Raw genomic sequence first — 17,071 nt, forward strand, 5'->3', positions numbered from 1 at the left:
TTGGAAAAAGGCTGCAATGAAACAAAGAGTGAAAAATTTAAAGGGGTCTGAATACTTTCCGTACCCACTGTATGTGATCCTTTAACGTGGAGCGGTGTGCTAACGCACTTTATTCTCCCACAGTTGCAGGAACTGTCTGAGGCCAGTGGTTTAACAGCAGACTTGGTGCGATATTGGTTCTCCACCAAGGCATCTTTGCCCCGTCTGGAAAAAACTGCTGCTGCTCATGAGCCAGAACCAGGACCAGTCGCACCAGAAGCAGCAGCAGAGCCACGAACAACGGGATCCTCCCCAATGGAGCCGAAGCCAGGAGGAGGGGTGGAGGAGAAAATGGAGCAGTCGGTGTGTGGTGTCGCCGCAGAAGAGGCCAACACTGACAAGACTGTGAATCCTACTAAAGGTAGTCTCATGTCTGAGTAGTCTCTAGTGTGATACATGCAGTAATAAAGTCCTCGTGAGACTGACCAAGCATGAACACATTGTAACCAACAATGATTTTCATTGTTGATTAATCTGCCAATTAGTTTCTTGATTTAATCCATTGAGTGTAAAAAAAAAATAATTGTAAACCCAAGTGGATTTCTTTAATATGCTGTCTTATTCTGATTAACGTCAAGATTTATTGTCATTAGATGACAAAGAAAATTAGCAAATTGTCGCATTTGAGAAACTGGAAGCAGAAAAGTTGACATTTTTGCTTGAAAACTGACATGATTAATCAATTTTTAGAATAGTTGCAGATTAATTTGGTCTTGCTCAACTATTCGATTAATCATCTGAATGTCGATAAAGTTAAAGAAAATATGGCGGATAAAGCGCAACTCTCGCCAAAATGCTTCCTAGGGTCTGTTTGTGAGTCAAACTTTCTTTTAAAAGCATAAATAGGACAGAAGCGCCACTTTTTAGATTTACCGTATCATCGTTTTTCGGTCAAACGGCCTTTTGAATGGGAGTTCTAGGGGTACTACTATGATCGCATCCAAACCACTATTTTTAAAACACTAAGAAGGCTCGGCGCAACGTGAAACCTTTCTCCAAGTATCACCAGGGGCTCTACACATGAACGCAAGCATTGAGTTTACTAAAAAAGGTTTTGACCAACTCATATAGTGACAAATGGAGATGATTCATAACCGTAACGTGTAATTGTTGGAGGTGAAATGTGAAAACACACAGATCATAATTCGGAGTTATGAGGCACGCCAGTACATCGTGTAATCATGATAAACATTTACAGTGGTTCTCCGGAGCTTGTTGTGAGGATGACATTTTCAATGTATTTTTTTGTTTGTAATTACTGCAGGAACCGACTAAAGAGGCCTTTTGTATGAGGATGGAGTTCACAACGCAGGTGGTCTTTGTGTCGGTAGTCTGAGGGAAAGACGGCATATGCGGTTGTAACAGGATCACTGGATGGAAATGGACCTTGAAACCATCCTCACGCATTCCTCACTCTCCTGGCTCACACTAACCTCCCCGCTTCCCCCCTTCCTATTCCTCCACCCCCTCCCTGTTGTCCGCCTCCCGTTGTGTCTACCCCTCCGCTACACAGACCTTCTCCGGTATCCTCCTGTCCGCCATTTTCCCTTCAGAAGGAAGTTCCGGTAGAGACTGAAGAGAAGGAGTGGATGTGGTGGAGGGAGGAAGGAGCCGGGCTGACGGCGTTTTTCTGCCGCATTTGTTCCGCCTGCCTGCTGTGATGGGAGAAAGGGGGGGGGGGGGGGGGGGAAACAATTGGAGTAAAGAGGAGGGAAAGTGTGATGGGACTTCAGCAGATGTTTTTTTGACCAAATCAACCCTCAGATGAGGAGTGACGGGGTGTTGACAGCCTGTGCATAGTTTTTGCGGTACAAAAAGCTGCACAGCTCTTTGCTGCAGGGTGCGCTGCCTTAAAGTAAATTTAAATGATCCTTCTTTTTTCATTGTCATCTTCATACTTCCTTTTCCCACCAACTTGCACTCATACACTTTGACTTCTCACTTGCAGCTTACTTCAAATGTGCTAGCTCGGCTGTTCATATTGTCTTGTGTGAAGCACAATGATGATGTTCTTCTGATCATGTCTTTGTCGTCTTTGGACATCTCTTTATACTCCCTTTTCATTTATCTGTACATATTTGGTTAAATAGGACAAATTGTCCAGTGTAGGGTAAAACGTCTGGAATCTCATCCAAAGCGGGCAAGCACCCTGTTGTTTTAAAAAGTGACACAATAATAGACTACTGTATATGGAATCTGGTTAGTGTTGTAGCATGAAGTGCTTCTTTACGTCACTTATGTAAGTACATTTGTTTTTATGGAACTTTCCTACGAAATAAATTAAATTTGACAGTAGAAGAACTGTGAACCGTTACGAGTTCCATACTTAGCTTGATGTATAATTTTTACAGATGGTATTTGCAGAATAAACGGAATGTAATAAATGTGTGTTTTCAAGAGTCTTCCTCATGCTGTACAATAATATAACAGTACTACTAAAGAAATCACTTCTGTCAAACTCTGACTTGGACACCGTGTATAACAAAAATGCTTTGGTCATGCAGAAGCCAACAAACAGCCTTGTTTAAGGCTGCAACTAACTAAGTCAATTAGCTGATTTTTCTGTAATTACCCATGAAGAAATAAGCCCATGAAATGTTAGAAAACAGGGTAGCCAGGGGTTTTTAGAGGTGGCGACAATGGATTTCAGCATCGTTACTTCAAGCCTTTGCTGCAAATAGTTAACCATCTCTCTCGCCCCTCATTTCCTGTCCTCTAAGTAATAACAGCACAAAATGTCCCCCACAGTAGAAAATGTTGACATCTTTTAAAATTGCTTTTGTCAAACCAACAGTCCTAAATCAGTGAAGACAAAAAAATCACAAGTCATCAGTTATAAGCTGGAACAGTGGAAAAATGATTTTAACAATTACCAAAACTGCTTCAGATTAATTTTCTTTTCATTTTAGCGCTGCAACAGTTTAGTCGGCCTGCTCTGAGGCAGGTGTTAACCCATCTAAGACCGAAACTTTCAGTACTACTTCCTGTGGAGCAGCATCTGATGAAACTAATTTTCTCTCTCTCTCTCTCTCTGTGCCCGATTGAATCGCATTAAATTATGATTTAATGCAATGAAAATCCGACAAAGTAGTATAAAGTAGTAAGTATTTTATTTACTTTTCAGGCTTGAATATGTTTCATATGAAAGGCAAAATTAAAATGAATACTTCTCCTCTCCATAGTTTAGGCACATTACAGAAAGGCGTTATAAATGAGACTGTGGGTAACAAAACAGACAAGATTGGAGAAAAAAAACAACACAGAAACTAATGGGCCCTGCACATCCACATAAACACTCTTAATTATTCTGGTTAGACCTCTTTACAGGTTGGTCGGAGTTTACGTTGTCCCGCCATAACCGGTACAATAAACTGAACAGTAGAGGTCTATACATGCTCACACAGTGCTGCGCAGTTCCGATCAGTCAAAATCAGTGACCGCACCTGTGTGGGTGTACCATGGCTGTGCGGGTGTTTAAAGCCCAGCAGAGGAGGTGAATGACGTGGCTTTAATTTGATGTGTAGACAGACAGAGGCACACAGACATTAGCAGACAGGTCAGCAATAAGAGCAGTGCAGCATTGGAGGGAGAGCTCTCCACAAAGACCATTTATCGACCACGGGAGGAAAAACTAAAATCTGTGTAATCTGGGGGAGCTTTGGGATTAATATTGGGGTCCAAGATGCTTAAAACCTTTCGTTGAGACCTCAAGTAATAACTCCTGTCCCTGCTTTAACCTTAACTTAAAATATACCATATGGCTTAGGTGTGTCTCAGTGGTCAAACACTGAGTGAGAATACTGAGTTTACATCATATAATCATCAAATACAAGCAGAGAAAACACTGATTCTGATATGAACCTGGAAAGACTAACAGCATCGGTTAGTTACAAGCTCCACTGAAGGCCCAGAACACAGGCCTTGGCCTCTACCCCGACCCCCGACCCCCAGGCAACTTTGTCATCCATCAGCCTCAGAAACACAGCAATTAAACTTAGACTCGACCTGCCTAACACGCTCATACCACAAACGCAGGAAATGAGAAGTCCCTGCACTTTTAGGCGCACTGACATTTAACTTGAGAGGACTCTTAATTACCAAGTTAGACAAATCACTTATAGAATGCCAGAATAAGAATCTAAAATTGGGAATGATGAATTGTGTAGCATTTGACATTCACTTTGAGCCAGTTTACACAAAGTCTGCAATTTCGCACATTTCATCACAAATAAATTCACAGGCAGTTGCCATTTCACTGTATATCATGGCAGTGTAACTTAAAATCTTCACAGGTTTCTGGGAAGCAGCTTGGTGCTGTGACAAAACTCGCCCAGAACACCACGGCAGCACAAAAACAAAGATCCCTTATGTCTTTGTGCTGCAGCAAAATGTACCAGCAAGTAGTATATGGCATGTTTTCTTTATGACTTACACCGGCAATGCAAACCTTCTCACTTGACAACAATACTGAATTCCCTTTCAAACACGGGGAACTCCTGTTGTACATATGCTGACAAAAAAAATAAAAAAAACAGCTTGTTGCAGTAAAACACCTTTGCTTCGGACCTCAAAACCACTTCAAGAGACATCCGTTGGAACTAAAACTTGCTCACATAAAACAGTGAGAGTTTTTAGATTCACTGTAGTCATAGGGCTGTGTCCGTTATCAGAAAAGTTATGCTCAACTAATTAAAAACACAGAATAAAGGGGCCTTACATTCTATTAAGACTTGAAATTTCAGTAAAAAAATGACATTTTCGAAGTAGCCCATCATAAATCACAGAAACACAAGGCTCCAAAGTTATCGCGTAAATTGTATTACAATCTTAATTTCCATAATAAAGTATGGTACGTTAAATGTTAAACATTAAGAACGCTCCCTGTAAATGAAAATGTTTTAAAATGTGAGTACATAATTATGTTCCTCAACCCACTTGGTTATTCCGAAAATTGATTAAATTATCCAGCAGTTTTCAGTATTGTCATTTGAGCTGTGACCTTGCAGCTCTATGACCTCTACCCTTGATTGACAACATAACTGTGCTGCCATTCAAATGGCCCCAAAAAAATATGGAGAACAAAATGGACAATTATGAACAGAATTATCATTCACACTCAGAATACAACCTCTTCTGGGTCAACATGTATCCCTGGCCCTGCTTTATCACACAGTTAGAGACCCTTTTGAATGTGTCGGACTGGCTTGTAAAGGCACCTGCAATGCAGGAAAAGGGAATGATGTGTTGTTATATGGAATGTACGTTGTAAATAAATAAAAAGCTTGTGTGTGTTTGTGTATGTAGACATAACATGATGCTGGCTGTTCTCTCACTGTTTCCAACACAAACAAGCTATGACTTCTTCCTGTTGCCTTCAAAAAAAAAAATAAAATAAAAAAAAAAAAAAACGGTTAGGGTTTGAGTTTGACTGGATGCACATAATTTTCTCCACAAAGCAAAGAAGAGAGATACATTAACAGAGCCGTAGAAAGCCCTCAAGTTCAACACATATACAATTAAATGAAAAACAAAATCACATTATGAATGTTTAATGGTTTAAATAATTATAATAATTAAAAACATGGAGACGGGAGCTCTTTGAGAGCAGGTCAGCTGCTGCTGTTCTCCGGCCAACAGCGCAGCAGGAATAAATACATATATTCATATACGCCTAATAGAGAAAAGCAAAGAAACATAACCGGGAAACAGTTTCAAACTGATACCTTTTACAACTCTCACTTTCCCTCCTCTTAGCCACCAGACTAAGCAGATGTTGTGCACACCTAAAACACAAGAGTGGACAACCCGCCCCGCAGACAACCAGTCCACAGCGGCGAGAACTTTTTCAGCCTCGTTTTTGTTCCCTTGTGAATGTCCGTTTCTTCCTCCTGTCCGCAGCGGTCAGCTTCCTCTCAGCACGCCCTCCCTCTTCTCTTGTGTCCGAGTTCCTTCTTCTCATCAGGCGAGTGGTGAGAGACTGGGCAGCAGGGACAAGGAGAGAGAAAGAGAGTTTTTTGTTTTTTTGGAGAATGAAGGGAGGGAGAGCTGCCTGAAATGTAGGCCAAAGCGGTGGTGGGCGTTTCCATGGAAACAGTGTTCACAGCAGTCAGTGACATCATCAGTACGGGGAGAGGTGACTGGGTACGGAGGGGGTGGGTGGCGGTGTGTGTGTGTGTGTGTGTGTGTGTGTGTGGGGGGGGGGGGGGGGGGGGGGGGGGGGGGGCCTTGATTGGCTTGGTCTTAGACACGGTTTTCTCCATCCACTCTGGTCCTCCGCAACATCCTGAGGTTAAGACAAAGACAGGAGGACATCTGGAATCTTCTACTGTTACAAAACTCACCGCGCGGTTATGAAAAACCCAAACCACCACACATTTACCTTGTTTGTCTGTTCTGGGGGTCCATGTGGTCCAACAGTGCTTCCTGGGACACCCTGAAGTCTTCTAGAGGGGACTGGTAGCGGGATTCAAAGGAGCCCTCTCTCCCCCTGTAGGCCGTGGCCTGGGCTGGTGACTGGGGCACAGGAGACATGTTGGACGATGTCGAAGACACGGAATCCCCCAAACGCTCCCGCCCAGCTTGGACAGATGTTGACACTGACGTGGCCCCGACTGCAGGGAAAGGGCTCAGAACCTCTCCGTTTTCATCCTAATAGAGCAAGTGGAAGAGAGATGATTCACGTACCAGAGCCTCCACAGCCCTCCATCGTCTAATTGTTCCTGGTCTTGTAGTTAAATGTAAACTTATGATTCTTTTCTATATCATACAGGCCCATTTTAAGAGGAATAGCATCACATTTTGGGAACTATGCTTTGCTATTTTGCAGAGAGTTAGATGAGAAGATGGATACCACTCTCATGTCCGTAAAGTAAAAAGAAAAATCTACTGCCAGCTGCTCAGATCAGCATTTATACTGGAAACAGGAAGGAGCCGCTAGCATTGGCTCTGTCCAAACTTTGGTAATAACATCGGCATACCAGGCTACACCTCTGACACTCACTTATTAACAAATGGTATCTCATTTGTTTAATCCGTACAATTGTTTTTGTAATTTAAACAACACGGATTACATGTCAAGTATATAAGTGGGGACCATAACAGTTGTAATTCATCAGCTTGGGTTAATGTTGTAACCAAAGTTGTTGGTGCCTGTAGCGTTTGTTGATGACAAAAAACATCATGGAGCAGGTTTAAGAAAGGCCGAGTAAAGAACAGCAGCTCACCCTGCCACTGATGATGTCCATGTGGACTAACAGAGAAGCCAACTCCAGATCCTCATTGTAGCTGTTCTTCAGAGGTACGGAGCGGTAACCTGGTGTCACACAGACAGACCTTTATACAGCACTTACTTGCCACAGGATTTGAGGTCATATCAGAGATTACATTAATGTTGTGTGTACCTGTCTTGATGCTGTGAATGGGGAATGTGGCCTGAGCCAGGAAGTTTTGGTCACTGAACATGTCAATCTCATACACCACAAAGCGCAAGAAGGCGAAGGCAGAGTTGCATACTGTGAACTGGAATGGCTTTCGGGGCCACGTGGGGTTCAGGCCGTTATCAGCTGGAGAGGACAAATGAAAGAAGGACAGAGATAATTGAGAAATGTACAATATGTATCCACTAATGGTGTTGTAACTGTAACAGCATTACTTTGCCCCAGTAACAGCAGTGTAAAAAAACGTTCAGCACTTACATTACGGTTACTACTTGCTAATAGTATCACTGTGTTACACAGAAAATTGCAAAAACCCGAGTCTATTATGGAAAATTATTTTGCCTTGGCTCATTGCTTCTTCTGCTGATGGAACCAGAGTGCTGAATAGATCGCCATGAATAAAAGTGCAAACGGCAGAGGAAAATTCATATTCATTATTTTGAAGTGATGCCAAATAAAAAGTAAACCTACCACTGCAAAAGCCTCGGAATCAGCCGCCCTTAGAAGCAAATACATCCTCACCCCATTATGGATAACGGTGAGAATGCCTCGACAAGCTAAAAATACTACATCAAACTTTAATGCTTTATTGAAAGCTCAATATTTTAATGGGTGTGCCGTAGACCCGCACGATAAATTGTGATCTCGATTCATCCGTTTTTTTCCCTTCTTTTTTTTTTATAACTTCGATTCTCATAAAATTTTACGAGCCGACTGGATCACAAACCCTACTATTTTCTTCTGTGAGATTTTAAACAGACTGTATAAAAGGTCTTAAGCACTGCTATGCTCTCCTCTCTGTGGTGATGCGCAATGTGCTATAGGTGCCAAAACAAATCTATGTTTGGTACAGCCAATTTGGTTTGTTTTGTCATGGCTGATGTGTGCAATAAACATTACGCTTTGTGAGAAATACTTGTGGCAGAAAATCATGATATTAATTCTAAGCTTAAAAATTGTGAGTCATATTTTTGCCTTGAACCGTGCAGGCCTAGCGTGCCGGTAAAAAAAAACGAATGAGGTCAATGTATAGTGACAGAAACGCTGCCAATGTCTATGATAAAATCGGCATCTTTCAAAAAAGGATGAGATTAGTACAAATTTTAGAAAGTACAATTCAACAATCCAGAATGTACTCACATTACTTATTACGGAGTACAGCTTATTACAATTTCAGGAGAATAAAAAGCGCAAAAACAATGCCATTGTACTGTATTTGGCAAACCAAATCTATATTATAAAGCAACAAAAGCATTAACCTCATTTTGTATTATGTTTCTTCTCTGGTTTAAACCTGATGAGAGCTGTGTCAGAAGTGTGTCCAATGTTTTGCCTTTGTACAACTTCCTGTTTTTCAAGGACTAAAAGGGAAATTACACGAGGGTAATGTATCCAGTAAACAGTAACTACTTTACTGGCAGACCCAACTATGGTTAAACTTAGAGCAGCACTCACCTTCTGAGTCAGTTTTTTGCTTGGCACTGTCATAGTCTGCTCCACACACCTCGATCTCGATCAAAGGACAAACTATGCCCCGTCCGTGTTTGGGCAGGTGCCGCGCGCCCAAAACCTTCAGAACAGGGAAAAAGCAATACAGTTTACTCAATTGTTACAAAAGCATGTGGATACACACACGCACCCACATGCACGTTGTCAAATACTGACACTGCCCCCCCGACAAAATTGAAACAACTGCCTCACGCCTCTTTGCGTCCCCCTATCTTTAACTCTCCCACACCCGGCTCAGGAGGAGCCCCTTACAGTTTGAAAACCTCTGCACAACGGCATCACACATGCATTTACACAGCCCAATCCTCTCTTCACTTTACCTCTATCTCTAAAGTGACTTGTTCAAGGCCTCGTAGCGTAAGTCTGTCGAAGGGATCAAAGTGGTCATCCCTCATGATGGGCGGCTGAAGGACGTAGCCACTCCTTCCGTTCAGCATGAACAGAGCCTGGTTCATCTGCATGGGCTTGTCTGCACGTGGGGAAGGGAAGAGGAAGGTAAAAAAATTTGTTGAGAAAAGTAAAAAAAAAAATAATAATAATATTCTGTGCTATTTGATCTCCTCTGACAACAAGCTGGATACCTGCTGTCTGGAAGTTAAGTGCGACCAGTTGGGACCCACAGAGCCACATGGGCAGAGGGTCGTAGTTCGAGGAGTCTAGTCTCTGGCCTCTGGGGTAGATCCTGGACAGCTGCAGTCGATTGTACTGCAGGAACTTCTTCCCTTTGATCTTGTTGACGTACTTCTCAGCCTTGGTCTCAGGGAAGGATGACATGTCCCGGAAACAGGCCCGCTCTGTGCCAATCTCTACAGTAGGCAGAGAGAGTAGACAGACCTGACCTAACTGTATTGAATGTTGGACTGGTGCCTGTATAATGCCATAGCTATGAAAGCAGGCACATCTCTGCTCCTGTGTGTATTAAACTGAATTATCACATATTATAAGCTTATTCCTTACTGTCTTCATCAAACGGCACAGGCCTACAGTAGATGACCAGGTCGGACAGTTCCAGTGCAATCTTCTTCCTCCTCTCCATCATCTTCCCTTCCTCCAGCTGCAAACAGGGACACAAATTTTAAAGCTTTTTCCTCCCCTCAACAGTACAAAGCAAAACAAGAAAGCTTCTAGGTGAGTCTGCAGAATGGCATTAATGACACTATATGTGCTCATATGCACACTCAGTCAGTGCTTCCTAAATACAGCTTATGGGTATTTTAGGGCCAATAAAAGTCATGACTGGATATTTGAACACACAGTGTGGTCTGAGCATGGTATGAGTCCTGGCTTTCTGTGAGCCAAGAGATATATATTTACCTTGGCTTCTGAGGTCATGGTGACCTCGCGGATCTTGAACACCCATTCCTTGAGTTCTTCTTGGCTGCTGGCAGCGACGTCCAGCAACCGGCCTGTCCGCATGGAGGTGCTCGGCACCAGGGAGAAAACATGAGGCCTGCTGCCCTTCCCATCAGTACGCACAACTGAAAATGAAATACAGAGAAGAGTTAGGGGCGCCTGGGTAGCTGACCTGGTAGAGCAGGCGCCCATACTTAGAGGTTTACTCCTCGACACAGCGGCCACAGGTTTGACTCCACCCTGCTGCCCTTTCGCTGCATGTTATTTCCCGTCCTTCCATTTTCATGTCTTCAGCTGTCCTATATAAATAAAGGCCTAAAATGCCCAAAAATAATCTTTAAAAAAAGAGTTAGGATTTTTATTTGCTTGCATCTGCAAAAATGATATAAAGAAAAATATAAACTAAACAGGAATATGGAGAGAGAGAGCAGATATGGAGAGAGAATGCTATTGTCTGCAAATGATGACTGGTCTGTGCTTCACTCACTGCTGGGTTTGGCCACAAAGTCAGAGTAATTTGTGTAATTAACTGTTAAATTGTTGTTTGTAAAAATCTATCTGAAAACTCATGCTCTCTCTTTGTTTAAAGATCTTACTCAGATATATTCTGAGGGTCCGGGGCAAACCCGGTTAAAGTAAAATAATTCTAATTTCAAGCACAGCAACAAGGGGTATGCAACACAAACAGCAGATTTAAGAAGTTTTCAAGACAATATACTTAACTATTTCCCATACTACCACTAGATGGAGCCAAAGAGCCACCCAAAGGCAGAGAGGTATTTACTGTGGTTAGCAGAGGTCACAATGCCTGACAGCATGTGCCAACACTAATGGGCGTGTATTGACTTAACTGGAGAATGTCAATAAAATACCAAATACAGAGCTGTAAGAAAAACAAGAGTAAATATAGCCGCAAGTGGTGATTCAAACCGTTTCTCAGCCCACAGGAAGTTGTAGTTTTAGTAGTTTCTAGTCTTACCGACAACTCCAAGTGCTTTGACGTATAACGGGCACCATTCACACACACATTCATACATTGTGGCCTAGGCTGCCATATATTGAATATATTATATATTCCGATCACGCAGAATTGGGAGCCCAAAGACACCCGGGATCAAACCACCAACCTTCTGAGCAAAACCGCTTTAGATGGTTTAATGTTGTATGGAAAACGTGGTGAAACCAAGCACACACTGGTTTCATCACTACAACAAATGCAGCATTTCAATAAATCCTGCTTTTCTTAGGCCGGACTGCTGTGGATTGCTAAGCCCCGCCCTTTACAAAGATCTTTGATTGATGGCGGCCATGTTTTATGACCAATCTTGCTCATTTGTAGTAGTGGAGTGTAATTCGGCAGAGACACTCTAAATTGATGCTGAATTCTATGTTTCTTGATTATTAAAAGGTTTATTACATCAGTGTCAAGCGGATTCCTATCAACACATCATCCAGCATTGCTCAGACACCACAGTAGAAATGTGCATATCAGTCCCGCAAGGCTCTATACCGATTTTGGTGTTGATAGACTCAAAATGTAACCGTTACATTTTGAAAATTTACAAAATACCATCACGGCAGACAGCTTTTTAAGTAGAGCACGCTGAGATGGACTTGTGTGAGAAATTTCAAGTCAATCGGACGCCCCGTGTGAGGGGCGTGGCCTTTCAGTTTCAAGTCATTGCGCCTCCAACAGGCCAAATGGCATGTTTTTTTGGGAAGCAACATGCACCAATCAATATGGCCCTTCAGCTCCTGGTTAATAATCCCAGACCATGTGTACCTATCTTGATGAAATTCTGATTTTATTTGTGGGGGGTTTGGTGCCACCTATGGGTTAAACTCAAAACTGTTGCATAGGCCTATTCCACAAAACAGATTGAAGATAAATTACACATTTTATGGGGAAAGTTGTTCAAAGGTAAGCCAATCGGATTTTGGTTATCGGATTGGATCAAATCTTGAAAATGGCTTGTTCAAAAGGGAAAAAAGGAATCTGAAATCAGATTAGATCACGGAATCCAATCCTAGTTTTAATATGGATCAAACCTTCACTTTGTGTTGTTCAAAACTTGTCAGCAGGATCATCCTGATCCCAACAGGAGGTTGGATTTCAAGGTGGATTCCAGCACGAAAACTTATTAAAACTTTAAATTGGTCAAATAATACATTTGTATCATTTAGTGTATATACTTTTTATATTTCTCACTTGACTTGTTGAACTTAGTTAAGTTTAGTTAAGTAAATTATCTTGTCTTCATGAAACAATCCCCCAAACAGATTTAAATAACAAAATCAAAATCAAACAAAATATTAATATATATCTTATTCATCATCGTATATTAATTTCAAGGAAACACTGTAATGCTAATTTATGGTCTTTCCTCCTCAGATGAAGAAGAACACTGAACATTCTACTACTACTACTTCACTTTTTACCTTCTTTTTTTGTGTTATGTTTTTGTTAACGTATATTAGTTTTTTTATTGGTAGTGGCTCAGATGAGGGGTCATACAAGAAATTATGAATCGTGGTGAGAGTTATTTTTGTGTTTTTTCTCAAAATAAACACATATAGTGACCCCATCTTGGCTCTTCTACCTGTTCTGTATGTAGCTGGTAGCCCAAATTGTGATATGTTGTCCTATTTAGAGCACTGGTAATCCGGATTTTGGTAATCTTGAAAACTGTGTATCTGGATCAGGGTGATCCAGTCCAATGGTGCTTTGAAAAATCAGCATAAAAGTAAGACAGATTACCTGATCCTGAATAGCAAAAAATGAGATTTCCAATCCCAAATAATTTTGATCCAGATTCAATATTTTGAACAACTGGCCCATGATGATTGTAGGGGTGGGTGAAAAAAAAACATATCGATACAGCATAGGCGCCAAGTATCAATCTTTTATTTTATAGGAGTATGTGTTGGTCAGTTTGTCTGCTTGATTATCCCATTTTGCAGCAATACAATTGAAGTGATATGAACAAACAGAAATGTATCTTTTTAGATAAAACAGATGTTGACAAAGTTTCCTTATGGGGACATCATTTGAAATTACCTACCTACTTCCCCTTGGCAATATCTTCCGCAAATTCAACATTCATTTTCATTGTTAAGCAGACGACACCCAGCTCTACTTATCCAGCAAACCCACCTCCTCGCTCCCCCCCTTGTCCCTTACTAACTGCCTACTTGAAATAAAAGACTGGTTCACCTCAAACTTCCTTAAACTAAACCGTGATGAAACCGAACTCCTCCTCGTAGCCACCAAGTCCACCCTATCCAAAATCAATAGTTTCTCTCTTCCTATCGACAACTCCTTGGTCTCCCCTTCCCCTCAGGTCAAGAGTCTGGGCGTCATCCTTGATTCCTCCCTATCCTTCCAGTCACACATAAATAATATCTGCCGGTCTGCTTACTTCCACCTACGCAACATTAACCGCCTCCGTCCCTCCCTTACCACCCACACTGCCTCCATCCTTATCCACAGCCTCATCACCTCCCGCCTTGACTACTGTAACTCCCTCCTTTTGGCCTTCCTCAAAAATCCCTCCATAAACCTCAACTTCTTCAGAACTCAGCAGCTTGTGTCATCACCAGAACCCACTCTTTTCATCATATAACCCCGGTTCTTCAGCAGCTCCATTGGCTTCCAGTTCAATTCAGAATACAATTTAAAAATCCTTCTCCATACTTTCAAAGCCATCCATAACCTTGCTCCTCCTTATCTATCTGAACTCCTTCACAACGCCGTCCCCTCCCGCTCCCTCAGATCTTCCTCCTCCATCCACCTCACTGTCCCCCCAGCTCGACTTGTCAGAATGGGGACCAGAGCCCCCAGACCCTCTGCTCCCCAGCTCTGGAACTCACTCCCACCTGACCTCCGCAACATCAACTCTCTCCCCCTGTTCAAAACTAGACTAAAAACCCATCTGTTCCAGCTTGCTTATCTGTAAATACACTGTTCCTGTTTTTGTTTTGTTTTTGTTTGTTTTGTTTTCTGTTTTTGGTTTTGTTATAACTGCTTACACTTTTTTGTTCCCTGTATCTGTCTTTTATTGTATGTAAAGCGACCTTGAGTGTTCAGAAAGGCGCTGTTAAATAAAATGTATTATTATTATTATTAAATTAAGAAAACATAGAAGTTGGAAAAAAGGTTATAAATTGCAATATATTGCAGAATATTGCAATATGTTTGAAATCAATAATATCGTATCGTGATGATATCGTGTTGGGAGGAATCTGGTGATTCACACCCTTAGATGATTGGTAAAGGAAGAGTTTTGGACAGTATATCATAGCCATAGCCACTTCCTGTTTGACTCTGTGCACTGCGGCACAGCGTCAAACAGGAAGTGGAGGGGCCACTCACCAATTTGACAGGAAGACACATCCACACTTCCTCTCAGCAGATCTCCCAGGGGGCTGTTTTCTGTCATCTCCTGCTTGATAGAGAAAAGGAGGATTAGTAAAGTAGTTGATGCCCATTTTGAAGCAATAAATCAGTACATACTGTATGTATCTCTGTCAGACTGAATAATTGACAGATGAGCAATGAGCCTCAAGCTTTTGATGCGAGTGTGCTAACTTCACTTTAAATATACTCTCTGTTTGCTGCTCACAGTTCTATCAGGCTCCGCCGCTGATGGACTTGTCTCCTCCACGTAATTAGCAGGAAACCAAAGCTGCTTCTTCCCTCCACAGTCACCCTTCCACCTGAGAGAAAAAAATGATAACACGGTGGCTTTATAATTGTTCCAACATTGGTATGATATTATTAACGTTGACTATGAGACGTTATTAACGTCTCATAGTCCTATCCTGCATAATTTATAATTTACCCCGTTATAAGTCTTCACTGTCTCTACCTGCACAAACGCGATTTATCTAAATGGATAATTAAGAGCTACTTTGCGAAAAATGCTATGCATGTCACTCACCATCCTCCTTCCTGTTTATCCACATTAGAGATAACGGCGTTCTTAATGAAGGAAAGCTCATCATCTCTCTGGGCTTTATACTCGTACATGGCTCTCACAGTGCACTGAAAAGACAAGACAGAAGGTTGTGGCACACATGTTCACCGTCTTCACTTACACGCAAGTCCAAGGGTGCCGAATTAAACTACACATTAACTTCTTCATACTGAACACTCACCTTAAATGTTGGCATTTGATTGGCCTCAACGTAAAAGCCTGGATTCCGGCCCTCGTACAGTGACCCGTAGTCTGGCTCCTATTGGATAACAGATTGTGTGTAAATAAGCCCTTTCACTAGGCTGCAGGGGATTTTACCACAGATGGCAAACTACAGACTAAAGATTAGATATTTTTTAACACAGGCAACATTATATTAATGTCTAGCAAGTACTCCATTGATTGTATAGTGGTACTTACAGCAGTGCCTATCTTCTCCAGTGTGTCCTCATTGATGGGATATCGGAGTTTCATTTTGCGGTACAGAGGGTGCTTCTCATAGTAGCTGATGAGATCTACTAGGCTGTCAAACTCTGAGGTGCCCAGCACCACAGTCTGACCTTCCTGTTGCACACGGCAGTGCTTTATTTTTCCCTCGGCCCTGTGAGCGAACATGATATAAATGAATTTGCATTCATGTGAATAGTAGTTTAGAAACTGTGAATGTAGAATATTTTAGTTTTTATAACCATTTGCCTTTCTCTTCAGTCATCCTTGTACATGAAAAGAAAGTTAAAAGCAAATGACTTATGATTTTCAACAAGTATCACTTAATACGGGAAAAGGATAATAGGAAGTTACCTGAAGGAAATGGCAAACGAGTTGGGTTCTGCCCTCTTCCTTACAAGAAAAGCCCCATCACGAGGTACCCTCATCAGCATGTTTTCCGCATGGCCTCTTGAGAGGTTGGCATGGTACCATCTGGGACAAACAGCAAAACACAGATAGACAGATAGTTTCACCTAACTGTTCATTGCAGATGAGGGCATCACCTACCAGTCTGCAATGTAAACTGCCCTCTTGTTTTTAGAGTTGAAGCAAAAATGGGGGAAAAACATACATCACTGAAAGTCCTCAGTGTTTCATAATTTTAAATTCTTTCAAATATGTTGAAACGCTGTTTGAGACTCACTCTTTGCTCTCGTGAGCATTGGTCTGAGGCACCGGTTCAGTCAGCTTCATCTCAAACTCGTTGCAGCGCAGTGCCACCTGCTGGTAGTGGTTGATCAGGGCAAAGAGCGTGTCGAACACCAGGTTGTCAGTCAGGTAGAACTTGGGGCTGCCTGCCTCCTGACGAGAGTGGATACGACAGTGCTGCACCCGCCCTGAACGCCTGGTGCAGAGACACAAGACAAAAAAAGACAAAGGTGAGACATCAACAATTTAAAAACTTTTTTTTCAGTTTGTTTATAGGTCATTAACAAAGAAAGTGTTAGCTTTCATATTTAAAAATCATCATCCCCCTTGTTAACCTTGAAAATGAGTGTCTGAGCATTGTTTATGGTCTTACCATGGAAGAATAACAATACTGTAATATTCTCTTCTGTTGTCAATTACAAATGCAAATGTAAATTAAATACTAACTGTAAATATCAAAATAATATTTCAGTAAATATTTCAGTAAATATCATCATACACTTAAATGCAGAAGTAACCAGCATTTAATGTCCATTTCCAATCATAGTACAGTGGGTACGGAAAGTATTCAGACCCCTTTAAATTTTTCACTCTTTGTTTCATTGCAGCCATTTTCCAAAA

The 17,071-nt window shown here is 41.7% G+C and overlaps 2 protein-coding genes across 6 annotated transcripts in view; one reads left to right on the forward strand and one right to left on the reverse strand.

The window, feature by feature from the left end:
• The window catches only part of zhx3 (zinc fingers and homeoboxes 3), a 14,218-nt gene extending 11,795 nt beyond the window's left edge, over window positions 1–2,423 (forward strand). For all 3 annotated transcript variants that reach the window (XM_034876345.1, XM_034876344.1, XM_034876343.1), the window contains 2 exons: window positions 124–400; window positions 1,304–2,423. In XM_034876345.1, the coding sequence (XP_034732236.1) occupies window positions 124–400; window positions 1,304–1,314 (288 nt within the window). In that variant the 3' untranslated portion in view covers window positions 1,315–2,423. The remainder of the gene's footprint in view (window positions 1–123; window positions 401–1,303) is intronic.
• A 3,142-nt stretch (window positions 2,424–5,565) lies between these two features.
• The window catches only part of plcg1 (phospholipase C, gamma 1), a 28,662-nt gene continuing 17,156 nt past the window's right edge, over window positions 5,566–17,071 (reverse strand). Inside the window, exons 18-33 of one of the 3 annotated variants that reach the window (XM_034876342.1) lie at window positions 16,446–16,646; window positions 16,115–16,234; window positions 15,734–15,914; window positions 15,495–15,572; window positions 15,278–15,381; window positions 14,960–15,053; window positions 14,710–14,782; window positions 10,299–10,462; window positions 9,942–10,038; window positions 9,566–9,790; window positions 9,305–9,453; window positions 8,931–9,045; window positions 7,440–7,601; window positions 7,263–7,351; window positions 6,419–6,687; window positions 5,566–6,016 (exon numbers count right to left, since the gene is read on the reverse strand). In XM_034876342.1, the coding sequence (XP_034732233.1) occupies window positions 5,998–6,016; window positions 6,419–6,687; window positions 7,263–7,351; window positions 7,440–7,601; window positions 8,931–9,045; window positions 9,305–9,453; window positions 9,566–9,790; window positions 9,942–10,038; window positions 10,299–10,462; window positions 14,710–14,782; window positions 14,960–15,053; window positions 15,278–15,381; window positions 15,495–15,572; window positions 15,734–15,914; window positions 16,115–16,234; window positions 16,446–16,646 (2,140 nt within the window). In that variant the 3' untranslated portion in view covers window positions 5,566–5,997. Of the gene's footprint in view, window positions 6,017–6,221; window positions 6,323–6,418; window positions 6,688–7,262; window positions 7,352–7,439; window positions 7,602–8,930; window positions 9,046–9,304; window positions 9,454–9,565; window positions 9,791–9,941; window positions 10,039–10,298; window positions 10,463–14,709; window positions 14,783–14,959; window positions 15,054–15,277; window positions 15,382–15,494; window positions 15,573–15,733; window positions 15,915–16,114; window positions 16,235–16,445; window positions 16,647–17,071 lie in introns of those variants that run through there. The other 2 variants (XM_034876341.1, XM_034876340.1) reach the window with 2 other exon arrangements.

This window comes from Etheostoma cragini, chromosome 7, assembly GCF_013103735.1.
Source record: "Etheostoma cragini isolate CJK2018 chromosome 7, CSU_Ecrag_1.0, whole genome shotgun sequence".
In the NCBI taxonomy this organism is placed as follows: Eukaryota; Metazoa; Chordata; class Actinopteri; order Perciformes; family Percidae; genus Etheostoma; species Etheostoma cragini.